Raw genomic sequence first — 27,447 nt, 5'->3', positions numbered from 1 at the left:
AGGTAGAGCTTGCTGAGGGGCAATATGTTACCACCAGCATCGAGGTGGTAGTGGAAGCACATGTCCCAGTCTGGAAGCCTGCAGAAGCTCAAGCCTCCAGAACCAGCACGGAAATAACTGACAGTCATTGCAGGCTACAGGAATTCCACGCTTTTAGTGTAAATAAAAGTTATAGAATGCACCACAACGACATGGCCATTTTAACACATTTACATTTATATGGGCTTTATTTTCATTAAACACATGATATATTTTGAGGGAGAACAGGTATAGTTATGAAACACAAGTAGTAGCCGAATTATTTTAGACATGAATTAAAGACTGAATGGCTCCAAATTACTTGCATAATTGGATTCCCGTGGATAAACCTCAATATCCAGCAAATATGTAGCATCCTAGGAAATATATGAAAAAACTAGATCCTGTTAGTTTTTGAAGAATTCCCGTGGGAAAACCGCAAAGGCTATTAAGTTCTGAAATAATTCCATTACACACAGATATGTCACTCAGTCAACAGATAAATATAAATTTACTGAGCATTTCAGAGGGTACTTGAGAAGGAAGCAAGTACTTGATACAGTTATAAAACACAGAACTCCTTGTCCAGGATAAAGTTTTCTTTTATAGACAAATGGGCTTAAAAAAATATCTTGCCAAAAACTTGAGTTCCTGAAGCCACAGAGAAAGACTCTGCTTTGTACTTATTTTTGTAATATGCTTAATTTTGGCCCCTACAGAAATTATCTTTTATTCTTACCAGTAATTGCCTTTCTATATTTTAAGTGACTTTCATTATAATGTTCTTTATTTTTAATGTTAGTTTTTAAAGTTACATTTCTCTCTTTTCTCTCTTCTTTTTTAAGGCACAATACTGACCATTCTTTTGTGAGAAGTACTCAAACATTGGAAAAAAAAATATCTGTAGTAGAAATTCACTTCGAGTGTTTAAGTAGTCACGTAATCAGTGTAGGCAGCTGGCTAATAGTAAAAGAGCATTTGATAATTATAATTTTAAACACTTCAATGCTGTTAACAATTTAACAAAATTCTTTTTGCCATTTATTTCATTGCAAAGTATTCAATCATCCAAAACAATTCTATATATGTGATCTTTGACCTTTTATTCTTACTCAATTAAAGAGATCTTCTTACATCTTAAATGTCAATGTTGAACCTCCACTAAGAGAAATCGAGGCACAGATTGTCATCACATCCTTCAATATGATGCTGTTGATCTTTGTCCAAGGAGTTCTTTTGTCCTTCATCCAAAAGCCTTAACATTTTAGAAAGGAGGGATACTGCACAAACGCTGTGCTCACTCACCAGCTTTCAGACGAATGAGAATGCTAATTATGCAGTGAAAATGGTATTGGTTTGAAAACTAAAACGGAAGCATTACTGAAAGAATGAAAAACAAATCTCAGAGAAATAAACCTAGTCAACTGAAAAAAAGAAAGCAAGGAAAAAAGAAAGGGAAGAAAGGAAAAGTAGATGCTATCGTTAGAGCAGGTTTTTTTGATGCCCTTGTTCTTTAGCAAAACATAATACTGAAAAAAACATACACACAGACAAAAAGCAGGGAAAAGGAAATAAATGCACTTGAAAGACAAGGAAAGAAAACACAGTTGTCTAAAAGTTTGCAAATTCAATATTCTGATTTTTCTCCCAATCAAATTACATCAAAAGAAAGTCTCACGTTAGTGTATTTTGTTTTATCTACTTTAGTTCAAGAGAGAGAGTTAGCTTTCTTTCCCTATGTAAAAGTTTTCTGTGTAATCTTTCTGGTAAAAACTTTAGGACAATGCTATGCACTTCTATTTTAAAATCTCTTATCAAAATCAAAATAACTATCCAATCTCAAAGTCTTTTTTTCCTAACATCAAAGGACATGAAACAAGGAGAAATAGACAGTGAGGGATCCCTTTAACTTGTGGATAATAATTTCTACGTCATTACCATGCAATATGGGAATCAATCCCAGGAAAAATCTTAAGGAAATATATTAACCTTTGAACTAATGTCAAAGAAACTCCCACAATACTGCTTCCACAAAGATCACTGTTTATCTTTTTCAAAATCTTCATATGGGCCATTTCAGTTAGAACTATGTTTTTAGGGTCATCTTTTTCTAGAAGTGAGATAGATGTTGGTGGTTGTTATATGCATGTGTGCCTGTGTCCCTGTGTGTGTGTGTGTGTGATAACAGTAGTATTTATAGTTTCCTGCCAAATTGCACATTTCTAAGCCTGGGCAAGTTGTACTGACTGAACATTTCAGGCCACGTGATTAGTGAAGACACCTGTTTTTATCCTTTTATTATTGCTTTCATGGCTAGAAAAAATGAAAGAATTTCAAAGAATCATAACACGCTTGTTTTCAAATTAATACAATTATGTAAATTTCAAATTTGTAAAACATTTCCATCTTTAAAAATATTTTTCTTTTTCCTATTAAAGGACTAAATTGGTTTCCAAGTCAATATTAAATAAATATTTTCAAAATAGCAGAAATCAAATTTCCAACTTTTAAAATGTAAAGGTCATTACATTTTGTTCTGTTATTGTTACTTTAACCTTTCTCAATCAGGGACTATTTTAACCCTTAGCACTGATTTTTGTGAGGACAGGCTCTCTGTGATTTTTCACACAGGTCCATTTTCATTTTTCAAGTTAATCTTGGTGTTGGCACCCTGGAATAGAATTAGAGGTAAAAGAATTTGATAAAGAAGCTCTTTTGCTACTTACAAACTAAATCCCTTCATATCGAGCCTAGAGTTTGGTCCTTCTTATCACAAATGCTATGCAGTAGCACGGTAGCAGAATTCTAGCTGACCTCCCCTCATATCGTTCAAACATTGTAGATGCTCGTGAGAGGTGTTGATGATCTTAAAGGACTAACGAAGAGTTTATGTGCTGTATCTCATTCTGGGAATAAAGTGGTTCTGTCTTCCATCAAGAGGAAACAAACATGCAGGGCCACCCACATCTCTGCAATGCACCTTCTCTGTGTAGGTCTTGGCTCCTGGACCAAGAACACACCAGGCATATCTGTGAACCACAACTTAAAAATCTCTTGAGAGCAAGTAGAGTTCACACTTTTTCATCTAAAAGAACCCCACACATTGTGGAACATTCTGATCACAGATCTAATACAAAACATTTCCAATCAGTAATTTAAAGGAAGTGTCCTTCACAAACCCACCTAATGCAAATCTTGATCCCTTTAATCCAAACAAAGAACCATTTGATTACAACCTGCCAGGAAGGCTGGGAGAGTAGCTTGGTTTCTACTAATTTTTCGAAGTGGCTAATCCTAGGTGAGCCTTCAGTAAATGTTAACTGAGGGAATGAACTGGAATAAATAAAACCATTATTAAAACACAATGATGTATTCTAATGCTTCATGGTTCATATGCTAGAAGTGCCACTAATACTTAATATTTATTTTTGTGTTTTGGGTTTACTATGCGATATCACAAGACTTTGTTTTAATTGGGGTCAGAAGCTGCTGAGTATCTAAGGAAGTATTATTGCTTACATACTGTTCTCTGTGGAAAGTTATTTTATACATTTGTTCTGACAGTACCAGAATAATTCTCTAAAAACAAAATATTGAAATGAGGGTCTGTTTTATTGAAGAATACAGCATTTTGTCTGATTCTTTTGTCCACTAAAAAGAGTTTTTTATGATTAATCTATATTAAATCACGTATTAAGTAAATAGATATTAAGAAAATGATTGCAGAAATCCAAGTACTTTATACTTGAAGCTATATCTGCCTATTTCACACAGACTCTCTTTTTCAAGGTGAGGAAGGCAAGGAAGAAGAAAGAAGAGAGAAAGAGAAAAGGAGACGGGTAGAGAGGGAAAGATTTTTTTTAGTAGGAAAGAATAAACATGTTCCATATTTTATAAGCTCTCCTATTTACATATAGAAGTCTTGGGGCCAGGCCCATGGCCAAGTGGTTGAGTTTGCGTGTTCTGCTTTGGCGATCTAGGGTTTGGCTGGTTCAGATCCTGGGTGCGGACATGGCACTTCTCATCAAGCCATGCTGAGGAGGCATCCCACATAGCACAACCAGGAGGACCTACAACTACAATATGCAACTATGTACTGGGAGGCTTGGGGGGGAAGAAGAAGAAAAAAAATAAAAAGACTGGCAACAGATGTTAGCTCAGGTGCCAATCTTAAAAAAAACAAAAAACTCATTAGAATCACTCATTGTAGAGTGAAATTTGGTATAAAACCAGCCTGGCCCAAAAGCTCAAAACAGACGTTATAATGATGCTTCACTGATTACTATATTCAGTGACAGAGACCCTCAAGACCGCAGGATAGTCAGGCTTTGAAGCATCTTAAGTACTAGAGTAACAAAGTCGATTGAGAATACTTGCTCTTATAGTGTACGTAAACTGAACCCTTTGCTAAGTAGTAAAAAGTCCACGCACTATTTGAAGCTGCTTAACTCATGCTCATTCTTATACAAGTGATGAGGTAGCTAAAGGAGTAGCTAAGCATCTGCTAGTAGGCAAAGCAAAAGAAAAGGGGATAATTAGAAAGTATTAATATTTATTTGATAAATGAACTCCTGGGCCATACGGTACTCTATTTATATAAGTCCTTTGGGGGATGTTTGAGTTGCAGGTGACATTTGTAAATTCCTCAATGGAAGGAGACTACAATCTACTCTATTCTTTAAAAGGCTTTGAATGTTATGTGCAGAGCTGCCTCAAAGAAGAGAGGCAAGTATTAGACACTTTTTGCCTCTCTCTCAGCACCAGGTAGCTTCCTTTTTTCAATCAAGAGATGGTTGGTGCTCACAGACGCCAACCCTGAGGAGAGGTTGTCTTTCCAGAAATCTCCATGACTAGAAGTGAAAGGGGATCCCAGGCAGCTCTTGAGGGTTACTCTTTAGGGATAGTCCTTTTTCTCCATAACTTGTTTTTGTTTGAAATGCATTTACTAGCTTTGGGAAGACTGCTCATTAAACTACTGACATTTTCCCTTTCCAAGCAAAATTTCTGCCATTTGGTGGAAGCACGTTTCTCAGAAAGGCAATGGGATGATTGCCGAGCAAGCTCACTCAAGTTCTTTGCTTTTTAACACTGTAGGGAGCGCTACAAATTATATTTTTAGACTCTGAGATGGACCTTACTGCATCTGTTTACAGCACTGGAGATGCCAGAGACTGATGCTTTCTTTTTGATCAAAGAAGAATATGATCAACGATGCTGGCCACCTCCAAGGCCATCCCTGGAATGACAGTTGCAGAGATTCCCATGGTTTGGACCAGATGCTGATTAGAAAGCTAATAAAAATCTCCTATGGCCAGTTTAAGTTCTAGATATCGTTGCATGATTATGCTACTCTGAGGGCTAACTTCATGTATTATCTGTCAAAATGTTCTTTTATTCTAAAAAAAGTATGTATAAGAGGCACTTTGGTTAAACATATCATATATTAATAAATACCACTTTCTCCCCCCACCATCTGTAATGATGTTTCTCATTATCATTTATGGGTTCAATACTGCAAACATCTAGGCTCAGTTCTTAGAGAACATTGTCTTGTAAATGTAAATCTCACTCTATGGCATTTCTTCATCATCGAAGTGTCACCAACACTCTCATTTCCTACAAATGTTGAGCACCAATAAGGTATATGATCATGCAAGAATTTTGCTCTTTCTCACTATCTACCAAAACAGAGCAGTCTAGAATCAATCTCTTCCAGACTTAGCATATTCTTTGGTTTAATTTAAAATTAAATAAGCAAATAAAACAAGGAGGGTCTGAAGAGAATGAGAAACAATTCAAATCCAAGTTAGTGAGTTACTTTCCCTCTACCTTTCCTTCTATTCTCTCCCAAGTAGTAGAAAAGGTGATTTGTGGGTTGAGCTACCCTTAGTCGTAATTCTATGCTGTCTTCGCCTATTAGAAAACTTGTCATAATGAACAGTGTTTATCATTCTTCCAGACTATCAATTAAAATCTTCCTAGTAACAAACTGTTATACAATGAATAAACAATGTGATAATTGCACCTTCAAGGTTCATACTAATATAGCAACAATAGACTCCCCATAAACTTCTGAGAGAGTCTCTTAGCACCTTTGAATAGGTTCATCTCCACTGTGCAGAGAAAATGCATAAAATGAGAAATACATTCCTCGCCGTCCATCTACGGCTCCATGTATGTGTGAATACATTGTTGCTGCCTTCTGGGCAAGAAGAAAGATGTGGTCTGCAGTCTGAATTTGTCCTTTGATGCATGAAAGAGTAGACAGAATTCAAATCAAAGTTTATTAGTACAGTCAAGTCCTCTGAGCAGCTTCATCACAGAAGTCCCCAACTTTTCGCCATTTACCAGAAGCATTTGGGGTTTTATTGTCTTTTCTGATGCACTTGAGGAAAAGGTTGAATTCCACCTGCAGTCATCAAACCTCTGAGCTGTCGCTGGGGTGGCTCTGCGGGAGCATCATGGGCTCGCTGCTGCCTGAGCCCTTCGGAGCTTCCTTCCTCCTGGCACTCTTCTTGCTCTTGCACATCATCACTGGAAGGGCAGTGAGGCAGAGGGTGAGTAATCCCACAGTGATGCCTCCCACGATCATGACCAGGCTGACCTCAGAGCTGGGGCTGTTGAGCTCCCGGGGGAGGACACCATCAGGAGGAACTCGCCCTTGGGGGATCTGCTTCTTGTTGGTGCGGTCCAGGGCAATGTGCTGGATGTTCGTTCCTCGGTTGTTTTCAGCACCAATTTCCCATGCCAACGGGGGTGTGCTCCTCATCTCCCTCCTCTTCCGGCTCTTGGTATTTGCCGGGGGCTTCCCTTGAGTCACCAGCGAGTGGTACTGGTCTTCCACACTTCTTTTGCCAATGCCTCGATTGGTGTTGTCTTTTGACCTTACTGTGTAGATCGTGTGTATGTACCATTCTCTGCCCAGAGCAACCTAGAAAACACAAATCTGTCCGTTAGAAAGTTAAATACTACACCAACCTAATTTGTGACTATTTGCAAAAGAAATCAATGCCAGAGATAATAAATGATAATTTAATTTTGTCTTCAGAATTAATAGACTTAATATTTTTGCATGTGTAGTATGTGCAAGGCTTCGTGTAAAGCACTCTAGAAAATATTCTGTGCACTCTTGAGGGAGCATGTGCTGGTACGTATTTGCTAATCTATGACCTGCAGTCACAGAATGTCAGAGCTGTAAAAAGCTTCAGATATCATATAGTCTAACTGATTCATTTTAAAAAATGAGTAAATAAGAATAGATAGTATTTAAGTGACCTGCCCACTGTCACTTAACTAGTTAGTGGCAGAGGCAGGACTAGGGTTCAGTTCTTCTGAACCTCAGGACTCTTTTCCAGTATGTCTTGCTGCTTGTTTACATGTAAGACCATAGAAAGGTCAGTTTTTCTGTTTTTCCAGGGCCTGCAAAGAGAGGGGATTTTCTGATGGCCCTTTGAAGCCTTCAGGATTTAGAAGAGGTCAAATGCTTTGAGTATTAACAGTAAAAATGAAAACAAAAAATATCATACTTCAAATTCTTGTTTGAAAAGATTAGAACAACAAATATACTTCCTTAAGTTTCCCTCTTTATGTTGAATAAAGATAACACACTTCTCCAGCCCATCCTGGCCAATTTTCAGTAAATATCATAAGAGGGGCACTTGCTTCCCTGAGGATTCACAGTGTGAACATATCTCTGAATTTGTCTCATTTGTCTGCTCAGTGTTGTTAGTTGCCTGTGTCTCTTCCATCTCTGGAATAGGATTTTCCATCTTGGTTTACGAAGTCTTTAAGAGTGGAGATTTATGTGCTCTGCACAACTGTTTCTCTAAGTCCAGCCATTCATACAAGATCACTTTGATAAAGATGGTCATGAAAAGTCCACAGGAAGGAAGTTTTGAACAAGAAAAGTAGAGTTCCCAACCATCAGACTTAAATTTATATTCTGGACTGAGTAAGGGTCTTTATTACACATAGACTTAAAATAATATTAATACATTAATAAAAATAATAATAGCTGGAGTTTATGGAATGCTTATTACCTGCCGAGGATGGTCATGTGTGGTTTACGTGCATTATCTTATTCAATATTTACACCAACTAATGCAAACTGCCATTTCCATATGAGACATCTGAGGCATTCAGATGTGAAGTAACTTGCATGTGGTTACATAGTTATGGTAAGCGAGCTTCTTATTGGCCCACCTGAAAGAGGGGTGTTGAGTCAACTTTAAATCCATCAGATCCAGGCTGATTCACTAAGAGAATAGCTTCAGGGTCATCCACTGCCAGTTTGGCATTAAACAGAATGTTTCCGAAACTCGTGGCTTGTGTCTCTGGCTGAGCTTTATCCTTTAAACAATAAGGAAAATGAGGACTGCTGTAGATAATACCAACTTTTGCAAGCACAGAATGTTTTCCTATCAGTTTTGTGCAAGTACAAATTACCATAAAATGTCATCACTTAGATTCATTTAAAAAGATGCTGTTCTTTTAAAATAGAAAGACACAATGCTTAATGTTGAAAATCTGCCTAGCGCACTGTTTGGGTCAAAGCACTTACCACAATTTTAAATCTATATAAGAGCGAAGGGGAATCAGCTAAGCAGCCATACTCGGCATTCGTTGGACTATACTTGGGAACATAGCCGTCAGCTCCAGTGCACAGGAACACCTTCTCAATGCTGCAGTAAAAGGAATCACCTAGATTCTGTACAGGATCTACCATGACACGACCATAAATTATGTCACCTGAAACAGAGATGTGGAAATGTGATTTCTGTGAAGTGATAAGGTGTGCCTATGTGACACTGCAAATAATTTGTGACAATAATGACACTAGATAGTATTCCCTTCTCTTCCTGATCTGGCATCAAATGTTGAAGACCTTTTGTGTTGTCTTCAGGAGCTGGTCCACTCCTAGACCTCAGATAAGACCACTTCGTAGACTGACAACAAGTGACTAAAGATTTATTGACCCTCACATGCTCAGCCAGTAGTAGGAATAACATCAGGGCTTGGCCTATAATTTAACATTTATAACATCCTATTGTGGTTAAAGTCCAGTTTACATAAATAAATTAGTTGGCAAGATGAAGACCAATAAAGTGTAGAATAACTTTATAAAAGGAAACACTAATAAAAGCCAAATTAGCTTTATTTGATTTTGACAGAGGGTTGAAGGAAACCCCTGCTATTTAATCATCTATTTCACAGATATTACTGAACTCCTACCATGGGTGGTAGGTATTTTGCTGAGAATTCACCAGAACAAGACCGGCACAACCCTTGCCCATGAGGTGTCTACAATCTCATGTAGCTGCGCTATTTGAGTCAATGCAACTTGAAAAAACATTCAAGACAAAAAAGCCAGACTTGTTCCAAAAGTCACTCAGGTAGGGGATATAGAGGTTGACTTCTCCAGAATAAAAAACCTCCTGCGTCATATATCCAATTTCGGTGACCTTCCCAGCCCCACCAAAGTGATAAAGACCCAGTAATATTCTCAAAACCATACAAGAGGTTATAATTTTACCCTTCACACATGATCCCCAAAAGCAAAGGACAACAGATACAACGGCAAACAGACAGGCCTGTCATTTGTAAAAGTGATACCTTCTGCAAAAGCAACATCACTCTCTTGCCCAAATCCCATGGATCCGTCAGACAACCAAAGACTCTTCTTGGAGAGGAGGTACATTTGGGTGTTCAAGCTAAACTCAGCTGCCACTGGATCACTGACCTAAAACCAAGTGTAAAAGTCCTTTTACATGTTGTTGATGGTTGTGGTGGGGCACAGACACATTATTCACAGACACACACACTCACTGAACACTGACACGTAGCATACTGAACACAGCACTGCAATTTTGATGCCCAACCAAGTCAGCTTAGGGAATTGTAACACTGGCTTTGTCCTTCTTGAGAAGGCAAAACTAGCGAGGTTAAATCATTTTTTGAGTGGGACTAAATAGCATCGCTTGAGCTTATTTCCATCGATTTACCAGGGTATTTAAAGGACTTGTAAATATCATGGTCTGGGCAGGTCAACATCAGTATAAGTTCTCGGACAACAGGTGCCATCACATTTTTTTAAATACATAATGGCTATTAGGTACTTTGAAGTGGCATGAACTGCAGGATATTTATTTTCTTTGAAGATCAAGAATAAGATGAAGAAGCGCAGAAGAACTCTGGGGAAAATTCTTGAATCTCCAAGGCAGCAAACTCCAGGAGACAAGATAAAATCACATAAGAAAAAAGAATAAGCCTCGCATACTCTTAAACTACGGATTTTATATACTGAACCCACAACAGATAAAGGGCAATTCTTCCTTCCTTTCTTCCTCCCTTGCTTCCTTCCTGTTTGACTTTTTTTTTTCTCAGCACATACGATTAAAGTCATTGTGTGAAAATTTTCTTTTTACTGATAAAAGTAAACCATGACTTTAACAAAGTGCGATTCTATAAGTCATGGGGAAAGAATTCTATGAGACACCTGTTGGAATCGGATGTCAAGGTCAAAGGTGACAGGTTCTCTGGGGTTGCAGGTGACTGGCAGGCGGTACTCCTGATGTGATGGAGTGGTGCATGGCAGCAGTTTGACAGTATAGGTCCCTGAGTAGTCACGTACCTTTGAGGAGAAGAGAGGACATTTAGAAATCTGAGGTGCATTCAGAGGCAGCAGAAAAGGAAAGTTAACTAAGAGCCTTAGTCACTTACTGCAAAGTCAGACACAAAGCTCCATTGCTGGATGGGCTGGTTATAGGTTGGTTCACTCCTTAAGAGACGCAGGGAAAATGTCAGGCCTGGATGATCAGCTGAGATGATCATTGAGCTTGTGAAGGACGCTAGAAAAAAATGCCAATAACAATAATGGTATAGCAGTTAAAAAAGTGCCTAACGGTTTAGAGTTTTCAAAGTACTTTATGATGCATTCTTTGCTTTTGTTCTTATAATAACCTTGCAAAGTAGCAGAGTTGGTCTAATTATCTTCATTTTGCAGATAGAGAAACTGGGCTGAGTGTGATATGTGACTCTCCCAAGATCACATAGCTAGGATGTGTGCCTTCTGATGCCTAATTCAGTGCTTTTTCCACTCTATAATTCTGTCAAAAGATAATTGTGCAGAAATGCTCAAATAGTTCAGGCTACTTTCCCGGGAGGCAGGGCAGAGCAATAAAGGCTGATGTGAATGCATTTATTGTGCACCGAAGCTATGAGCTGAACTTGAGTCTATTAGCATCCACACAACGGGGCAAACCCAATTTATAAATGGAATCTAACTTTAATTTGATTGCTTGCAATCGTGTCTAAACAAAGGTTCAGTTTATTAGAAAGGTAGACATGAGGAAGGAAACTGTGAAGACCAGGAAATGCTCATTTTCCAGGACTGTCAATTACAGTAAAGCAAAATGATTCTTTTTGGTTCTGTATTTCTTATACTCAGTCTCGTAAAAATACAATGAACCCTCTTTCTCTTCCCGAATTTCCAGCCCTATTCTCTCTGTCATTAGAGCTCATGCCCAGAAAAAGGAAGGATGTAGAAGACAGTGATTGAACTATTTTCCCTTCCAATCTGACTTGAGTTGGCACACGAGTAAAATACGCAAACCAGTTTAGTAAGACTGAGAGTCAAATAAAAAAAAGGATTTCTAATGAAATGTCCTTTATATTAAAAAAAATGCTTAGTCATGGGACTTTAGTGACTGCCACCTTACTGATATTCAAAGCACAGTCCACCACAGTTAGTCAAATTACATAACCAATACTCGCTAAAGTAACCGTTAACATGTCTGAAACTTAAGTGTGATCGTGAAGTGACACTTCTAGTTCTATTATAAAGTTTCTTATTATAAAGTTGCTTGCTGAACAAATGACCTAAAATTCAATTTTGTGTAAAATGGAATTGAAGTAGAGAAGGGGATTGTTGTTGCTCTGCTCTTTAAGGAAAACTCCATTTAAAATGAACTCGGTAGAGATTTCCTATAAATTTACTTTAATCATTTTGTACTTTCTCTGAAAACCTCCATAAATAGTGATGATTTCTGTGGCTTATGAGATGTAGCTGAACAATTATCAAGCCCTCATGTAGATAACTGTACATATGCAATTCGGTTGAAATTAAGGGCTTCTAAGCTGGTAGGGAAACCTGCTGAAGCGTGTGTGAATACGCAAAAAAGTATATTCTGTTGTATGGGGAGTGGCTATTAATGGATAGTGGGGCTTACCAGGATGTGACAGCACAAACAAGCCGTGGAATTGAGCCTCGGTCTTGAAGTTAACGACCAAGCGACCCTCTTCCCCGATGCGCATGCTGGTCGGATAGAGAGAACCTACAACAGAATAGCGCACAGGACCGGAAATGTTGGTGACCAGGCACTCCTAATGTACAGGATTTCTTCCAAATATAAATTCAGATTCCTCTCATCTTTGAGCATTCTAGCCAAAGGCTATTATCAGAAGAATTTTGAGTGATGAGAAGCAGAGTATTTTTGTTTTATTTTGTTTGTTTTCTAACAAGAAAAGGCATCTAGAAGGGAGGCAAAATAGAATTAGGTAGCACGAGTGAGGTCAATATGAAAGATGTATACAGAATGATTACAGTAGGCCAAGATTTTCTTTTAAAGCTTTAGTTTGCATAAATGAAGCTATAAATTGAGAAACCTGATGAACTTCTGGAATTTTGAAGATTTGGATATGTAGGTGGAAATGGGTTTGTGTTCTCCAGAATAATTTGAAATTTTATAGGCTTAATGAAACCCTGAAGCTTTCCCAAGAAATTCAGCAGTTTGACCAAAGTAGACTCCAGAAACAAGGAGACACGAGCTCCTTACATAGAAGTTGAGAACCACAGGACGGGTCCGCATCAAGATTCATGTAAGTGTACATTTTTGAAGGCAAGGCTTGAAATTAAACCATTTGAAATAACCTTGAATGATTGTTCAGGGTTATTGTATTACCCTTCACAAAGCTTTAAGGTAGTTTAATCTGTTTAAGACAGTAGATTTTGAGATGCACTATCAACAATATTTTCCCTCGGGCTCATATAACGCAGGTGTGAAGCTCAGACATGCATGGAACCAAAACAGTAGGATATGCCTGAAAAGAAACAGCACCAATTCTACTACTGGGTTCATTAGCTTTACATTTGTGGACTTTGAATTATGATTCCGACATGGAGATTGAAACAAAGTTTTGCAGATGTCTATGGGCCTAATAGTTAACGTCACTTAACACCATTGTTCCAAGACATTCAGCTAAAGTATCAGAGAATGTTAGAATTTTGAAACGGAAAAAATAATAGAAGTCTAGCCTATCTTTCAAAAGAAATTGAGTACCGTAAAGATTAAGCAAATTAAGCAATATGTTCAAGATCACTCAGCTAATCAGCTATAGAGCCAGAATTGGAATCCAGGATGCAATTTATACTGGACTTTAAAACGCATCTCCCATTTTCAGAAACAAAAATGTGTAACTTTTCCTCTTGGGTTCATTCCTGTTTTTCAATTGGAACTTCTTCGATCCATTTTCTAGAATCTAGGGAAATATATAGACTATGCTGTGTAATGTATAAATCTCCATGAGATGTAGACATTATATTTGACAGCCATATATTATGCAAAATTTGAGGCACTGATACTATTCAGTTAAAATAGTTTTCCATTACAAAAATGAAGTTACCTTGAAATATTGAATATAAAAATACATTGAAAGTTGCTTCTATTATTTTTAGCTACAGTAAAAAAATCTTCTCATGTAATTTGAATAGGTAAGAAAATGAATTTTCCAATTCTTTATTAACCCACCTTGGAGTTCTGCTTCTGGTGGGCTGCCAATTCCATCATTCCACAAGATGGCAGTGTCATACACAAACGTTAGACGAAGCTCTGACTTCAAGTCAAAATGCTGCCAGCCTCCTACCCCAATGGGGGAATGGAACACGTAGGAAACATACAGAGGGACTCGAAGAGTCACATAGGACTGCACTAGGTTTAGGACCTAAAAACATAAAATGATGTCTGTCAACACGATTCAGTGTTGTTAACTAAAGGAGCCTAATTTTGTATAAGCCATTTTCTCCTTTCATGTAACTGAAGATTTTGAGTAATCACTGAGGAAAGGAAATGACAGCATTTACAACATTACTGTCCCCTCACTTATTCTGGGGCAATTAAATAGTTGTTACTATATTCACTTCCTTTGCAACAAAGGATATGTAGCAGAAATCTTTAAGATAAACTGCACTATTTTGAGCATGCTATACTTATATAACCCTTTTTGTTTTATAGCAGTTTTATAAAGATATAGTTCACATCCTATATAATTCACCTATATAAAGTGGACAAATCAATGGTATTTGATATATCCAGGGAGTTGTGCAACTTTCCACAATCAATTCTAGGACATTTTCATGACTTCCAAAAGGACTCCTGTACCCATTAGCAGTCAGCCCCCTGTTCCCTCCTCACCTCCATCTCTGGCAACCACTAGCATACTTCTGTCTGTCTGTGTTTGCCTATTCTGGACGTTCCATATAAATGGAGTCATACAGTACGTGGTCTTTGGTGACAGGCTTCTTTCACTTAGCCTAATGTTTTCAAGGTGCGTCCACGTTGCAGCATGTTTCAATACTTTTACTACGGAAAATCATCCCATTGTATGCCTATTCCACATTTCATTTATCCATTCATCAGTTGATGGACATTTGGGTTATTTTTAGTTTTCGTCTACTATGAATAATACTGCTATAAGGTATTTTTTAATTATTATATACAGGAAGATGAAATAAAGCAGGAAAGATCTGGGGAAGTGAATATGTTTAGTAATGACATGGAATATTTAAGATGTCTCAGAAATAATTAGTCGAAATGAAGCAACTTGCTCAAAATTTATGCTTTCCTCTTTCAGGTATTTTGCAGGTGGATTGGAGGTCATGGAGAATAAACTAATCTTTATTTATTGAGCACCTACCACATTTCAGATATTCTGTTAGGTTCATAATAAACGTTATTCCACATTTTCACGCTCTCCCATAATTATATTTATATTTATGTGTGGATGATTGGATGAACCGATGGATAGATGATGGATAGAAAGAGAGAGAGAGGAAAATTGAGACTCAACGAAATAAAGCAAATTTGCCACGGAATTTTATAAGCCTCTGGAGTGGCTCTGCCGATATTAGAATGCAGCTGTTGGCCCATACCTTTTCTGCTCTATCTCAGTTCATCATATTCCAAACAAGGCTGAGGGTAGTCCTAAGATCACCTAACAAAGGTTATCATACGTAATTCTCAAAATAGCTCTACAGAATAGTAAGACAAATACCACTGTCTCCTTCTACACAAGAGCAAACGTGGGTCGGACCACACTCCTCAGAAGTTCTAGTCAGGCTTTCTGATACCAGTCTAGTTGCCCTTCCACACTGAGCTGGCGACAAGAATCAGAGACATGAGTTAAGGAATAATTTAAGTCATGATAACTATAATTTGAGACAAAAGTAAACTCCTCAACACAAAAATGATGACTTGAATCATCAACAAATATACATAAAAAGAAAACCATCAATCAAACAAATTATTTGATTCCTAGCTGTGTAGTGGCTAGAATGCCCATTATCTGCTGACTTGGCCAGCAGGAGAGGGGCCTTGCAATCAAAGTCCTTGGAGATAGTTCTTTTCTATTGATGGATATTATTGCAGTTATTGAGAAATTGATCTTGAAGTGCAGGTTAACACTCTGACAGTATACTGTAGGGCGATTAAGTCATTCCATATGCCACTGGCATAATTAATATTTCATCCTGTGATTTTAATAAATCATCATTTTTAAAACATTAGCGCTTAGTCATGGATTTCCAATTAAACTTTCTAGGTTCTAAGAATAATTTTTGCCAACATTATACTCTATCCGCCAAATGTTACCGACTATGCTATTTTGGAGAGAACTATTAACATTCACTTCCAAGGAATAAGTTACTTAGCATCCACCTCCCACACTAATTCTTATTTAACTTCATTTGATTCTCATGGTGCCCTAGGGTTTGATCATTTGTGGACACGGAATCAGCGTCTTATGGCATTTTCTTGTTCACCATGGCTGGGTCTTCTGTCTGCTTAGAATATCTGTCTAGAGCTGGAGCCTAAAGGGAACTATGTGCATCACCCAGGTCAGCTAAGCATTCCTTCCTGTAAAATTGAAGAATGCAACGCAATCAATCTAACCTCTACATGTCATCTTAATGAGCACTTAGCTTTCTTTCAGTCTGTACCACAGGACTTTTTACGGTATTGATGTAAACGAAAAGAAATATATGTTAAGTCTGGTATTACTGCTCCTAAAGAAAGTGTGACATGATGAGTGAGTTCATATGTCCCTACTGATGCTTAAGTTTCCCCAGTGAAGGCAAAAAATACCTTAAATTCCATATTTAAAGGGAAAGTGTAAAATTCAAATGTGCTGGAAAGTTAACACACTGATATAAATTTCTACTACTACTACTAAGTGGCCAATAACGGGCAGTGAGTATATATTTGGGGAGGTGCTGCCTACTGAAGGGGCAAAAGAAAGTCTGCTGATCTGTGTCACATAGGTAGGAAAGCGGACAAATAGGAAGAAAGAGGCGTGCCCCAAAAGAAGAAGGATACTCATAGTGTTGCCTAAGGTGAGAACTAGTGCTGAGGAAAATTACATTAGATTTAATTCTTCACTTATTTTGGGCATATAGCTGAAGCGATCCAACTTACATATTATCTTACTGATGTTTTAAAATTCCTGCAGAAGTAAGCAGTATATATGTACTAATAAAAACTAATCTAGATTTATTTTATTCCTTTGCAACTTTCACTTGAGCAACGCTGTATTTCACATGTGTTGAACTTAAGCCACGAAAAAGGTAATTGGCAAGCCAAAGATTATTCAGTACAATTAGGACTGACATTCAAGGGTCTAGACCAGCACTGTTCAATAGAAGCACGTGAGCCACACATTTAATTTTAAATTTTCTAGTAGTCATATTTAAAAAGTAAAGAGAAACATGTGAAACCAATTATAACAATATAGTTTACTTAATCCAGTATATCACCGAATATATCAAACCTATTACATTTTAAAGTGTAACCAATGTAAAATATTTTAATGAAATATTTTATGTTCTTTTTTTGTACTAAGTCTTTGAAATCTGGTGTGTATTTTACACGTACAACATATCTCAATTCTGGCTGGCCCCATTTTGAAAGCTCAATAGCCACACATGGCTCATGGCTACCATATTGGACAGCACAGATTAGACTCTTATACCCAAGGTCTTTTAATTAGACCACACATATTGAAAACAATAATCATTTAAAAATATTTTACAATCATGCATCTACTCCCACCTTCATGCAAGATACATGGTTTGTGCTTACTTCAAAGATTGAAAACAGAGCCGGAGCTGTTAGAATTTTATCTGAGGGCTCCCACTGGTGGGGATGTCCCACTGGTAGGAATTTTTTTCTGTTGCTGCTTTTGTTGCCAGAAGTGTGTCTACATCACCAAGACGGTGGTGTCTGTGAATGTGTGAAGAAGGCTCATAGATCTCAAAAGCTTGAAATCTCAGTAAAGTGTATACTTAGCAACTCAGTTGAGGACATTGTCTTAACAAGTTCGAATTCTTAGCCAAGGTCTCTGAGTAATAGCAGTCTACACATCCAGGAACACTTGGAGGAAAGTGACTTTGGCTTTTGTCCAATTACAAGCCTTTCTGAAGGTCTGTGGTATCGGATACGCATGAGGGAGACCCCGGGATGAGGGAGGGTCAGTGCTGGTCCAAAAACTCTTTAGTATTAAGGGCAATTCTATGAGATATTTACAATAATAGGATTAGAAATAAACCGACCAATAATAGAACAATGGTTAAATAAGTTATGATGGCACACCCACAAGGCGAAGTATCATGGAGCTATCAAAAGTGATGTATCTGAAGAATTTTCCCTGTCATGGGAAAATGCTCACAATATGTTAAGTTAAAAAGCAGTATACAGGGGCCGGCCTGGTGGCGCAGAGGTTAAGTTCGCATGTTACGCTTCTCGGCGGCCCGGGGTTTGCCAGTTCGGATCCTGGGTTCGGACACGGCACCGCTTGGCAGGCCATGCTGTGGTAGGCGTCCCACATAAAAAGTAGAGGAAGATGGGCACGAATGTTAGCTCAGGGCCAGGCTTCCTCAGCAAAAAGAGGAGGACTGGCAGTAGTTAGCTCAGGGCTAATTTTCCTCAAAAAAAAAAAAAAGTATACAAAATGGTATAAACAATACTACACTGCTACTATTAAAAATGTGTATGTATATTGAAAAGAGACTAGAAAATATGTGTGCGTACGGTGGTAGTGAGATAATGAGCGAGATGTTTTTTCTTACTTTATACTTTTTTAGTTCTCCAGCTTCCCATGGTGATATCATCACTTTTATTTAAGAAAGTCACTTTATTAAAAAATTAATTGACAAATTTCACAAAATAGGAAATAATATGCTTCATGAAAGTTGTACATTTTGGATTCTTCCTGCTATTTCTTGCAAAAATGATTTAGCATGGCATACATGTGAAAAAGAGTAAATCTGTGTACTAAGTAAAAAATAATGGGATGAAAAGAGATGACTTCTAAAGCACCAAAGCTTTGTTTCTAAATCAAACACATAGCAAAAAGAAAGGAAAATTATTCCTTGAACCAAGCAACTAAGAAAAAACATGTTTACTCTTCCAAAATCATACCATGTCTTTTCATAAGTTCATTACAACTTCATGTTTCAAGTGCAAACTGTAATTGAAGTTGCATTTCTGCAGCTTTTTCATGCTCCTTGAACCATGTTATTAGTTGCCGTTTACCCAACAAAGTGAGAGTTAAGATTCTGACCTTGCAATACAGACAGCCAGGCCGAGGGAAGGTGGAATGAATTGAGGTCTTCTATTTTTAAAGGAAGTTGTTTTCAAGAGAAAAATTGCCAAAAATATCCAAGAGTTTTAAAAACTTAGTTTAACTTTAATAACTATTTCGCATCACAAGTATTTTTCATTGTATACCCAAACAATTTAAAATTTTATTTACAAAACACATCATACAAAAAGGTGGAGCAGAATTATTTATCTGCTTTTCTTTTCCTGCTATTTATCTGCTTTTATATTTTAGAAATACTATTAAAAATGATTTTAACATTGAATATCATTAGAGAAATTCCAAGTTTCTTTTCCTTGGCAAGTAAAATTCTTAACTTTTATAAGAGTGAGGATTTGACTCTTATAACTCTACTTTGTCGAGGGTCCTCACCAGGGACCTGGTATGGTTCCTGGCACAGAGTAGGTGTTTATTGGATATTTCTTTAATGAATGAATGTGCAATGAATAAGATGGCAAAAAGCATAAATAGTCTTAATATCAGCTAAAGCTATACTACAATAGTCAAATTGCATAAAACTTAATAAAACTTCCTTTGCTGTTAACAGATAACTGTCCTGAATGTTTCAGCTGATTCCTTCAGTTTGGCAACTCTTTTTATAAGTTAAATAAGCTGAATGTGGGAGGTTAGGGAAGGCAGAAAACCCTGTCAGGGTGTGTTAGAAGCCGCTTTTCAATCACAAAGAAAAACGCAGGGACTTGGCAATATTTCATGGCAGTAGCTTTAGCTACTAAGAACACATGAAGAAAAAACAATCAATTCTTCACCGTGGTGTTCCGCACAGAAGCAATTACCAGTTAGGACAATTTGTTTGCACGGTAATTACCTTGATCTAAGATGCCAAGTCTAGAAAAGGACTGGAAGAGGGAAAGTAGCATCTGTTAGATGCATGGCCAGAGCTGTGTAGAATTGGCAGCCGACAAACAGACCTGAGCAGTATTGGTTTCCTTCGGGTGCTGTTGTCCAATGGAATGGGCAATAAAACTATGAAGTTCCTCTCAAGAAAGTTTAGTCCCTGTTGATGGTTTACCTTTGTTTTTGCCCATTTTCCCATCCTAAATGCAGAAATGTAAAACTTTGTAAAACTCTGTGCAAATCTAAAGGAGAAGGCATTCACCAAGCATTTAGCTGCTTTCCTTCAGGTGCTGTCTTGTGAAACCTGTTTTCATTTCAATCTGCTCTGCCAGTACTCAGAGGAAGCTGTAGACCACTGGCATTAAGGCGTGCATTTGCATAATTTCCCCAACAGTGGGTGTCTGTGTAATCTGGCACACATCTGCATGACCACTGTTGGGCAGCGTTCTTACATCAAGAACAGAGAGAAAAGTTCATTTGCCTTTCTTGTAATCGCATCTGTGACCGTATCCATTCCTCACATTCACTCAGTTAAGTGACTTTTAATTCAGTCAATTACATGTCCAGGTAAGTATCATGATGTGGATAAGAGCAAAGGCTTACAAGTGAATTGAATTTGGGCAAGTTATGTGAATTCTCTCTGCTTCAGCTTTCTCATCTCTAAAAAGAGGACAAAATTAGTACTTGTCTTGTAGTGGTGTTGTGAGGACAGAATTAGTGGAAGTATGTAAAGTACACAGAAGGATGGCAGGCACAAAATAAACGTTAAATAAATGTTAGCTAATACTGTTGTTATCATCATTACTGTTATTGTTAGTACTATATTGGATATTTTCTCTTCTTCTCTAGAACCCAAAACTAATGGGGGCAAAATCAGGGAAATATCTCAGAGTTAAATTTCTTCTACTTTAATTTGTATTTTCTTTTCCCTCACCTATATTTAAATAATGTGTGCTGGCCGGGGCAGGTGGGGATATAGGAAAACATCATTAGCTAGGGGAGAAGTAGAAGTTTAAGTCAAAGGAAGAAAGCAGGGGAAAATGAGATGGCCATCTCTGAGCTTCACTCTAAGAGCAAGCAACATGTTTTATTAGATTGTATTGCTATTTAGTTCACCCTGAGGCTTTTAGAATTTTATAACAAAATCCTGAAATTTCAATGATTCACACTGAATCTGGTCATCTCTATTATGTTGATCATCATGGTTAGTCTATTAAACAATCCGGGGGCCAGCCCTGTGGCTGAGTGGTTGGATTTGCACTCTCCGCTTTGGTGACCCAGGGTTCGCCAGTTCAGATCCTGCATGCAGACCTGCATACCGCTCATCAAGCCATGTTGTGGCAGCATCCCACATAGAAGAACTGGAGTGACCTGCAACTATGATATATGGCTATGTACTGGGGCTTTGGGAAGGAAAAAAAAGGGAAGAAAATGGGAAGATTGGCAACAGATGCCTCAGGAGCAATCTTCCTCACAAAAAAAAACAAAAAAAACACCCAGGGCAGAGAATGCTACTCTTGAGATCTAAGCATCTCACTGTATGTAAATTAAAAAAAAAAGAAAAGCAGAACAATCCTTCCAGAAGAAACTCACAACAAACTGGCCATCCTACTTAAGAAGGTAACATAAACCAGTTAAGAACTGGATGGCTCAATAATTCTCACAGTGTGCTCTCTGTTATTCCTACTATTATGTAACATAAGCCTTTCAGGCTGGTGAAACTTCACTGAAACCTGTAGTCGCCAGTTTTCACTTAAGGGAGTAGAACCATTGGCAGCTCAACTATAGAAGCAGAGCAATGACTTTTCTAGCTAGCAGAGGTACTGGGAAGAGAAAAACACCAAACTTAAAGAATTAACAGGGGAACTGTGGTTAAAACAACAACAACAACAAAAACCTGAGAACATAAATTCAGTTTAGCTGAGTGTTTTTTTAAAAAAGATTTTATTTTTCCTTTTTCTCCCCAAAGCCCCCCAGTACATAGTGGTGTATTTTTAGTTGTGGGTCCTTCTAGTTGTGGCATGTGGCACACCGCCTCAGCATGGCTTGATGAGCAGTGCCGTGTCTGTGCCCAGGATTCGAACCGGCAAAACCCTGGGCTGCCGAAGCGGAGCGCGCGAAATTAGCCACTCGGCCATGGGGCCAGCCCCAGCTGAGTGTTTCATAGTACAATTTGGATGGAAAGATGAGCACATTAGAGGGCAAGATTTGCATTCAAATGCCCTTGATACATTGGAGAAGTGGGCAGATATAATAGCACAAGGCTTAAGCGGGATAAGTGCCAAGTTTTCAGTAGAGAAGCTTCTCCGGGTTGCATATATAAAAGATGGAAAAGTGCTGCCATTTTTCAGAGAAGCTAGAAAACATTCTGGAGGATGAAAACATTCTATAGACTAGATGAGACCCACAGAGAAGCTCCAAGTATGAAGGGATTTTTAACAGGGAAGAACTAGAACTACAATGTAATCCTATTACTGTATCCAATTTTATTTATGCCAATAGATTCTGTGACTTAAGCAAGATCCTAAGAGAACAGCCACCAGAAAGAAAACAGGAATAATTAATAATGGATTGAAAACAAGCTCTGTGAGAAAGAGCTAAAGGAACTGAGATATTTGACCTATAAAGGAAAAGGCTGACGTAGATTTAATATGAGTCTTTATTTTTATTCTGGGGATAGGGCTTTTTTTCTTTCATGTTTCTTTCAGGTGGCAAAGATAGGCTGGGGAAGAGGGGCGGAAGAGGTAACACTGGTGAGGACTTAAGTGACTTGCCCAAGGACATGCAGCTAGAAAACATCAGAGCACATTTGGGTCTGCATTTGCTTGGTTCCATTATCCAGCCTCTTTCCACTGTTCCATGCTGTCTTCCTGTTGGTGTTTTTATGTGGGACTTTTACTAATCCATACAAGTTTCTGAATATTTTTCTGCTTTTAGAGGAGGTGGTTAAAATAATGTCTCACTACCTTGGGGTCCAACATTCCCAGACAAAATATATGACTGCCTACTTGACATAACACCAGCTGAACTTGTCAGCTTTCACAGCTTTGCTGTGGGATTAGACAGAGAGTGAGTTATCATCTACTTTTCTCTTGCTACTACATGTTTTATATTTTAACACCACAGGAATATAGCACAGAAAAAATTCGTCTTGGCTAAATCTTGAAAGACATGATGTATTTTGGGTACCTTTCAACACTTTAATGTATAATCCTATTTATATAAACTCTTTGTTCAGTCCTGATAGGACAGAGCATAGCTTTTAGTTAAAATACTCATTACAGCTCTAAACTACACCCTACATATTTTAGATTCTCTATTACAACTGCTATCAGAGCCCTTGCTTCCCTATCATTTTAACAACAACGTTGTTGATGATGATGGTAGTGAGGAGGACTGTGTGTGTGTATTTTATGTGTGAAAGTCTGCCTGTGCAGTATGAAGAGGAGTAGAAACAACAATAAGCTTTTAATGAAAACACTTTAGATTATGTTAGTGATGAAGAAATGAAAGAGAGGGAGGAAAAGGGAGAAAACTAGAAAGAAAAGAGGAGAAATGAGGATAGAAGGAAAGATAGATGGTAGAGGAAGAAGAAAGACAGTAAAGGGAGAAAAACTAGACTGACTCTGAGGATTCTAAATCCTCATTTTATTTATTTATTAATTTTTTTGTTTAAGGAAGATTAGCCCTGAGCTGACATTTGCTGCTGCTCCTCCTCTTTTTTTTGCAGAGGCAGACTGGCCCTGAGCTAACATCCATGCCCATCTTCCTCTACTTTATATGTAGGATGCTTGCCACAGCATGGCTTGATAAGGGGTGTATAGGTCCGCACCTGGGATCCGAACTGGCGAACCCTGGGCCGCCAAAGTGTAGCATGCAAACTTAACTGCTGCTCCACTGGGCTGGCCCTGTAAATCCTCATTTTAGATGGTTTATGAGACATCACAGGCATATATATACATATGTATGTGTATATATATGTATATATATACAAGATATGATAATGTATACTTTGAAGAGTAATTAGTATTTGGATTTCTATAAAATCAGAACAGATTTCGAGCATTGCTAAAAAAATACATATATTTTGACACGTTCCAGTAGACATGGATTTTCACACCACTCATGCCAATTCTCTGGTCCCTCTTGTACCTAATGACCTACAACACCAAGATGGAAGACTAGAGTCAGAATTTAGTCTAAATCCATGTAACTGAACAAAAGCAACCAGTTTATCCAGTGGCCAAAGCTCAGATGTTAAAAGTCCATACCTGCCCATCTGTTCCGATGGTGCCTCCGCAGTCAGTGAGAAGTTCCGACATGTCGTAGTAGCTAACAAACTCCCATAAACAGGCCTCTAGGTTCAGGTTTCGGTAGAAGCGTAACGTACTGGAACCCCTGATAGATGAGCTGTACTGGTAAGGATACGTCTCTCCAACTATTTCTGGATTTTTTGTAGCATCAGTCAAGAAACCGTGGTGGGTCTTCACTTCAGTATAATCCAGGAGGTTGGAGCACTTGTGGTTTCCAACCCTCGTGCCATCAGGACTGAGGGTGAGCTCAAAGTTGGACAGCTCCTTGGTGGAGATCACAGGGAGCATGCCTACGAGGAAGCGTCACCATTGTTACCATTCTCGCCACCAGTAAAGGGCTTAGAACACTTCACAGTTTCCTTATCTCTTGAGATGACCAGTCTTATAAAACACTCCAGAGCAGTGATTATCAAATGGTGTCCTAGGACCCCTGGGGGTCCCTGGAATTTTTCAGGAGATCTGTGACATGAAAGCTCTCATCAAAATGATCCTAAGATATTATTTGACTTTTCCACGCTGATCCTCTCACTGCCATGGGTCTGTTTTTCCCGGATGGTTTCCTCCTCAGCCCTTTGCACCCCTGAGTCACATGTCCCACATGAGCCCAGGATGGCATGGTCAAATGTGGCACCAGCATTATGCTGTAAAGTAAAGAGGCACAGATTCCTGCCCATCTACCCCCCCCCCCCCACCAGCACAAATTTGGGTTTGTAATAAGCAGACAAAGCAGAATTATGTCCTTTTTCTGAGAGAGAGAGTTTCTACCTTGTAGTTCTCAATATTTCCTAATATCTCCTCTCCCTTACCTACTTAAAATATAACTAACACACCAAGTAATAAAATTAATACTAACAACTTATTTCAGTATAAAGTGAACTGAGTGGAATACAACTTGACAATGTCTGCTGTGCATGGGGAAATGTTCATAAAGTGTGGGTAAGGTCACTGACTCACAAATTCTGGCTCCACTTCCCTTTCCAGAGAAAAGGAACACAAAATACAACATTGTTAGTTGCATTTTTTATTTTATTTTAGTGCCTAGGAAATGTCTTAGTTATTGCAATAAATACTGGGATAGCTCTATAAAATTCCAGCTACGAAATATCAAATACATCTTGAAGGTGAGCACTGAGATACGCAAAGGCTTTTCCGTAAGTCCACTTAGATTACTAACCAGTGTTTTGTTTCATTGTATTTGGACATGTATTAAATTTGTCTAATTTTAGAGAATGCTTAAATTGACAGACTTTTTAAAAAACTGGGCAGAAAGAAAGCAGAAACACTTGCAAGAAGCAGAAGCAGCAGACTGAGCAGTAATTGTCTGCTTGGTTATTTAGAGTGTTCAGTAAAATAAACCAGGTAATGAGAAGCCCAAACCACCTCCACGGATTTGCTTGCCCAAGTCACCTACCGTCAATGTGTGGCATCGTGACAGTTAGCTTGATAAGGTTTGCGTACTCCGGGTCCTCGGGTCCTGTGTAGCGCAATTTAGCTGAGAACGGCTCTGCTCCCACTATCCCTGGCACCCGGGGCTGACAAAGACCTCAAGGAAAAATGAACATATTTATGCTAAAAGAAGATAGACAAGACCTAAAGAATATTTTTAAAATGGGCACTATTGAGCCTGCCGCAGAGGCCTAGTGGTTAAGTTCAGCATGCTCTGCTTCAGTGGCTCAGGTTCAGTTCCCAGTCACAGACCTACACCTCTCGTCTGTCAGTGTTCATGCCATGGCAGTGGCTCACATACAAAAAGATGAAGATTGGCAGCAGATGTTAGCTTAGGGACAATCTTCCTCAGCAAGAAAAGAGAAGGCGCTATTATTTTTCTACATACTTTAAAATTCTCTGTGGACTAAGGGCATTGCTGAGAGTAGACATCATAAGGAAGCAGAAGACCATAGTGTGAGAAGTACTCACAGTAGACAGTTTAGTGGCTACTTCTTAACATTTGAGGTATTTTATAAAGTTTGAGAAAAAATAGTTATTGTTCAATATAATTTAACATGTGCTGGACATTCTAGGTTATGAGTATATTCACAAAATCATTTTAATATAAAGTGTGAACAGACAGTAAAAATTATTAAAAGGCAATAGGAGAAAAGTAAGTGTAGTTTAAGTGAATTGGATGTTTACCCTAGAATGATATACTTATGACTAGTTATAAAATATACATTATTTATAAGCAAATAAAACTAAAAATTCACTCACTTTTAAAACAAAGAATGTTTTAGAATCAGAGAGCAAAATGTATACAGTAGAGTTTTCTCTCTACATATAATTTCTTACAGTATGTGTATTATATTGTTATTATATATTATAAATTATAATTTATAATACACATACTGATATAAAACATACTGATACACACATACACATACTGATACACATAATGATATAAAATTATCATTTTCTTTCTATCTATCCATCTATCATCTCTCTCTCTGTATCTATCCATCTATCTATCTATCTATCTATCCTCTCTCTGCGGCCTTCAAGAATTTTGACATGAAAATCTTCCTCCAACATTTGCTGTAAGAGAGTTGTGATGTTTTCATTTTAATATCACAGTAGGGACCAAGATGCTGGATTATACTTTCAAGAGAACTGGGGAATATATAATTTCTTTTCTATTTGTACAAAACAGAGGGAACAGACAGGTACTTATTAGAATAAAATCAGAGGCAGGCCCCAGCATCTGGTCTGTCTGTTTTATTAATAGGCGAACTCATTTTAAGGCATTGTTTATTTATTTATTTTTTGGTACCAACACAATAGTTTGTTTTTAAGGCAAATTTAAAAACTATATGTTTTAATCCTAATAAAAGAACATGTTTCTTATACAGGCTATCAATACATATTGATCCTGAATATATCATGGTGGGAGGTGGTACATATAACTTTTCTTTATAGAACAAAGTAACTTCTAAAATGTTGTATGCATATGGAAGTTTTAGAAATGGAATCTTATGAATAAACTGTTCTATTAAAAATCTAATTTAAAAATTCTTCTGCAGAGTGAAGGATTTGTTATAAAGTAGATTTCCTGTCTTTTCAGTGTTGTCTCCTGCTACATCCTATTCTCCACCCACAATGTGTCTGGGCTCCTGGCCTGAACATCCCTGGTAATAACAAGGTATGGGCACTGGTCCATAGCTCTCTACCTGGATTGTCCTTCCCCTCCTGCCCCCAGCAAACTCCTACTCATGCAACAACCAGCTTGGAGTGCCTCAGCGTCACATGCTCTCCTTGCACACCATCCTGCTTCATCTCCTGATCCGCTCTCCTCTCTCTCTCCCATGGTTCCCTACTTCTCTGCTTGTAGTTCCCAGAATAC

At 38.0% G+C, this 27,447-nt stretch overlaps 1 protein-coding gene across 1 annotated transcript in view; it reads right to left on the bottom strand.

The window, feature by feature from the left end:
• Positions 1–208: 208 nt before the first annotated feature.
• The window catches only part of FREM2 (FRAS1 related extracellular matrix 2), a 169,792-nt gene continuing 142,553 nt past the window's right edge, over positions 209–27,447 (bottom strand). Inside the window, exons 15-24 of the mRNA XM_008527156.2 lie at positions 25,525–25,656; positions 24,072–24,403; positions 13,824–14,016; positions 12,246–12,350; positions 10,738–10,865; positions 10,514–10,648; positions 9,631–9,757; positions 8,579–8,766; positions 8,221–8,367; positions 209–6,949 (exon numbers count right to left, since the gene is read on the bottom strand). Of these exons, the coding sequence (XP_008525378.2) occupies positions 6,437–6,949; positions 8,221–8,367; positions 8,579–8,766; positions 9,631–9,757; positions 10,514–10,648; positions 10,738–10,865; positions 12,246–12,350; positions 13,824–14,016; positions 24,072–24,403; positions 25,525–25,656 (2,000 nt within the window). The 3' untranslated portion in view covers positions 209–6,436. The remainder of the gene's footprint in view (positions 6,950–8,220; positions 8,368–8,578; positions 8,767–9,630; positions 9,758–10,513; positions 10,649–10,737; positions 10,866–12,245; positions 12,351–13,823; positions 14,017–24,071; positions 24,404–25,524; positions 25,657–27,447) is intronic.

The sequence above is a fragment of the Equus przewalskii genome, chromosome 16, assembly GCF_037783145.1.
Source record: "Equus przewalskii isolate Varuska chromosome 16, EquPr2, whole genome shotgun sequence".
Lineage (NCBI taxonomy): Eukaryota > Metazoa > Chordata > Mammalia > Perissodactyla > Equidae > Equus > Equus przewalskii.
This window is presented reverse-complemented; position numbering and strand designations above follow the sequence as displayed.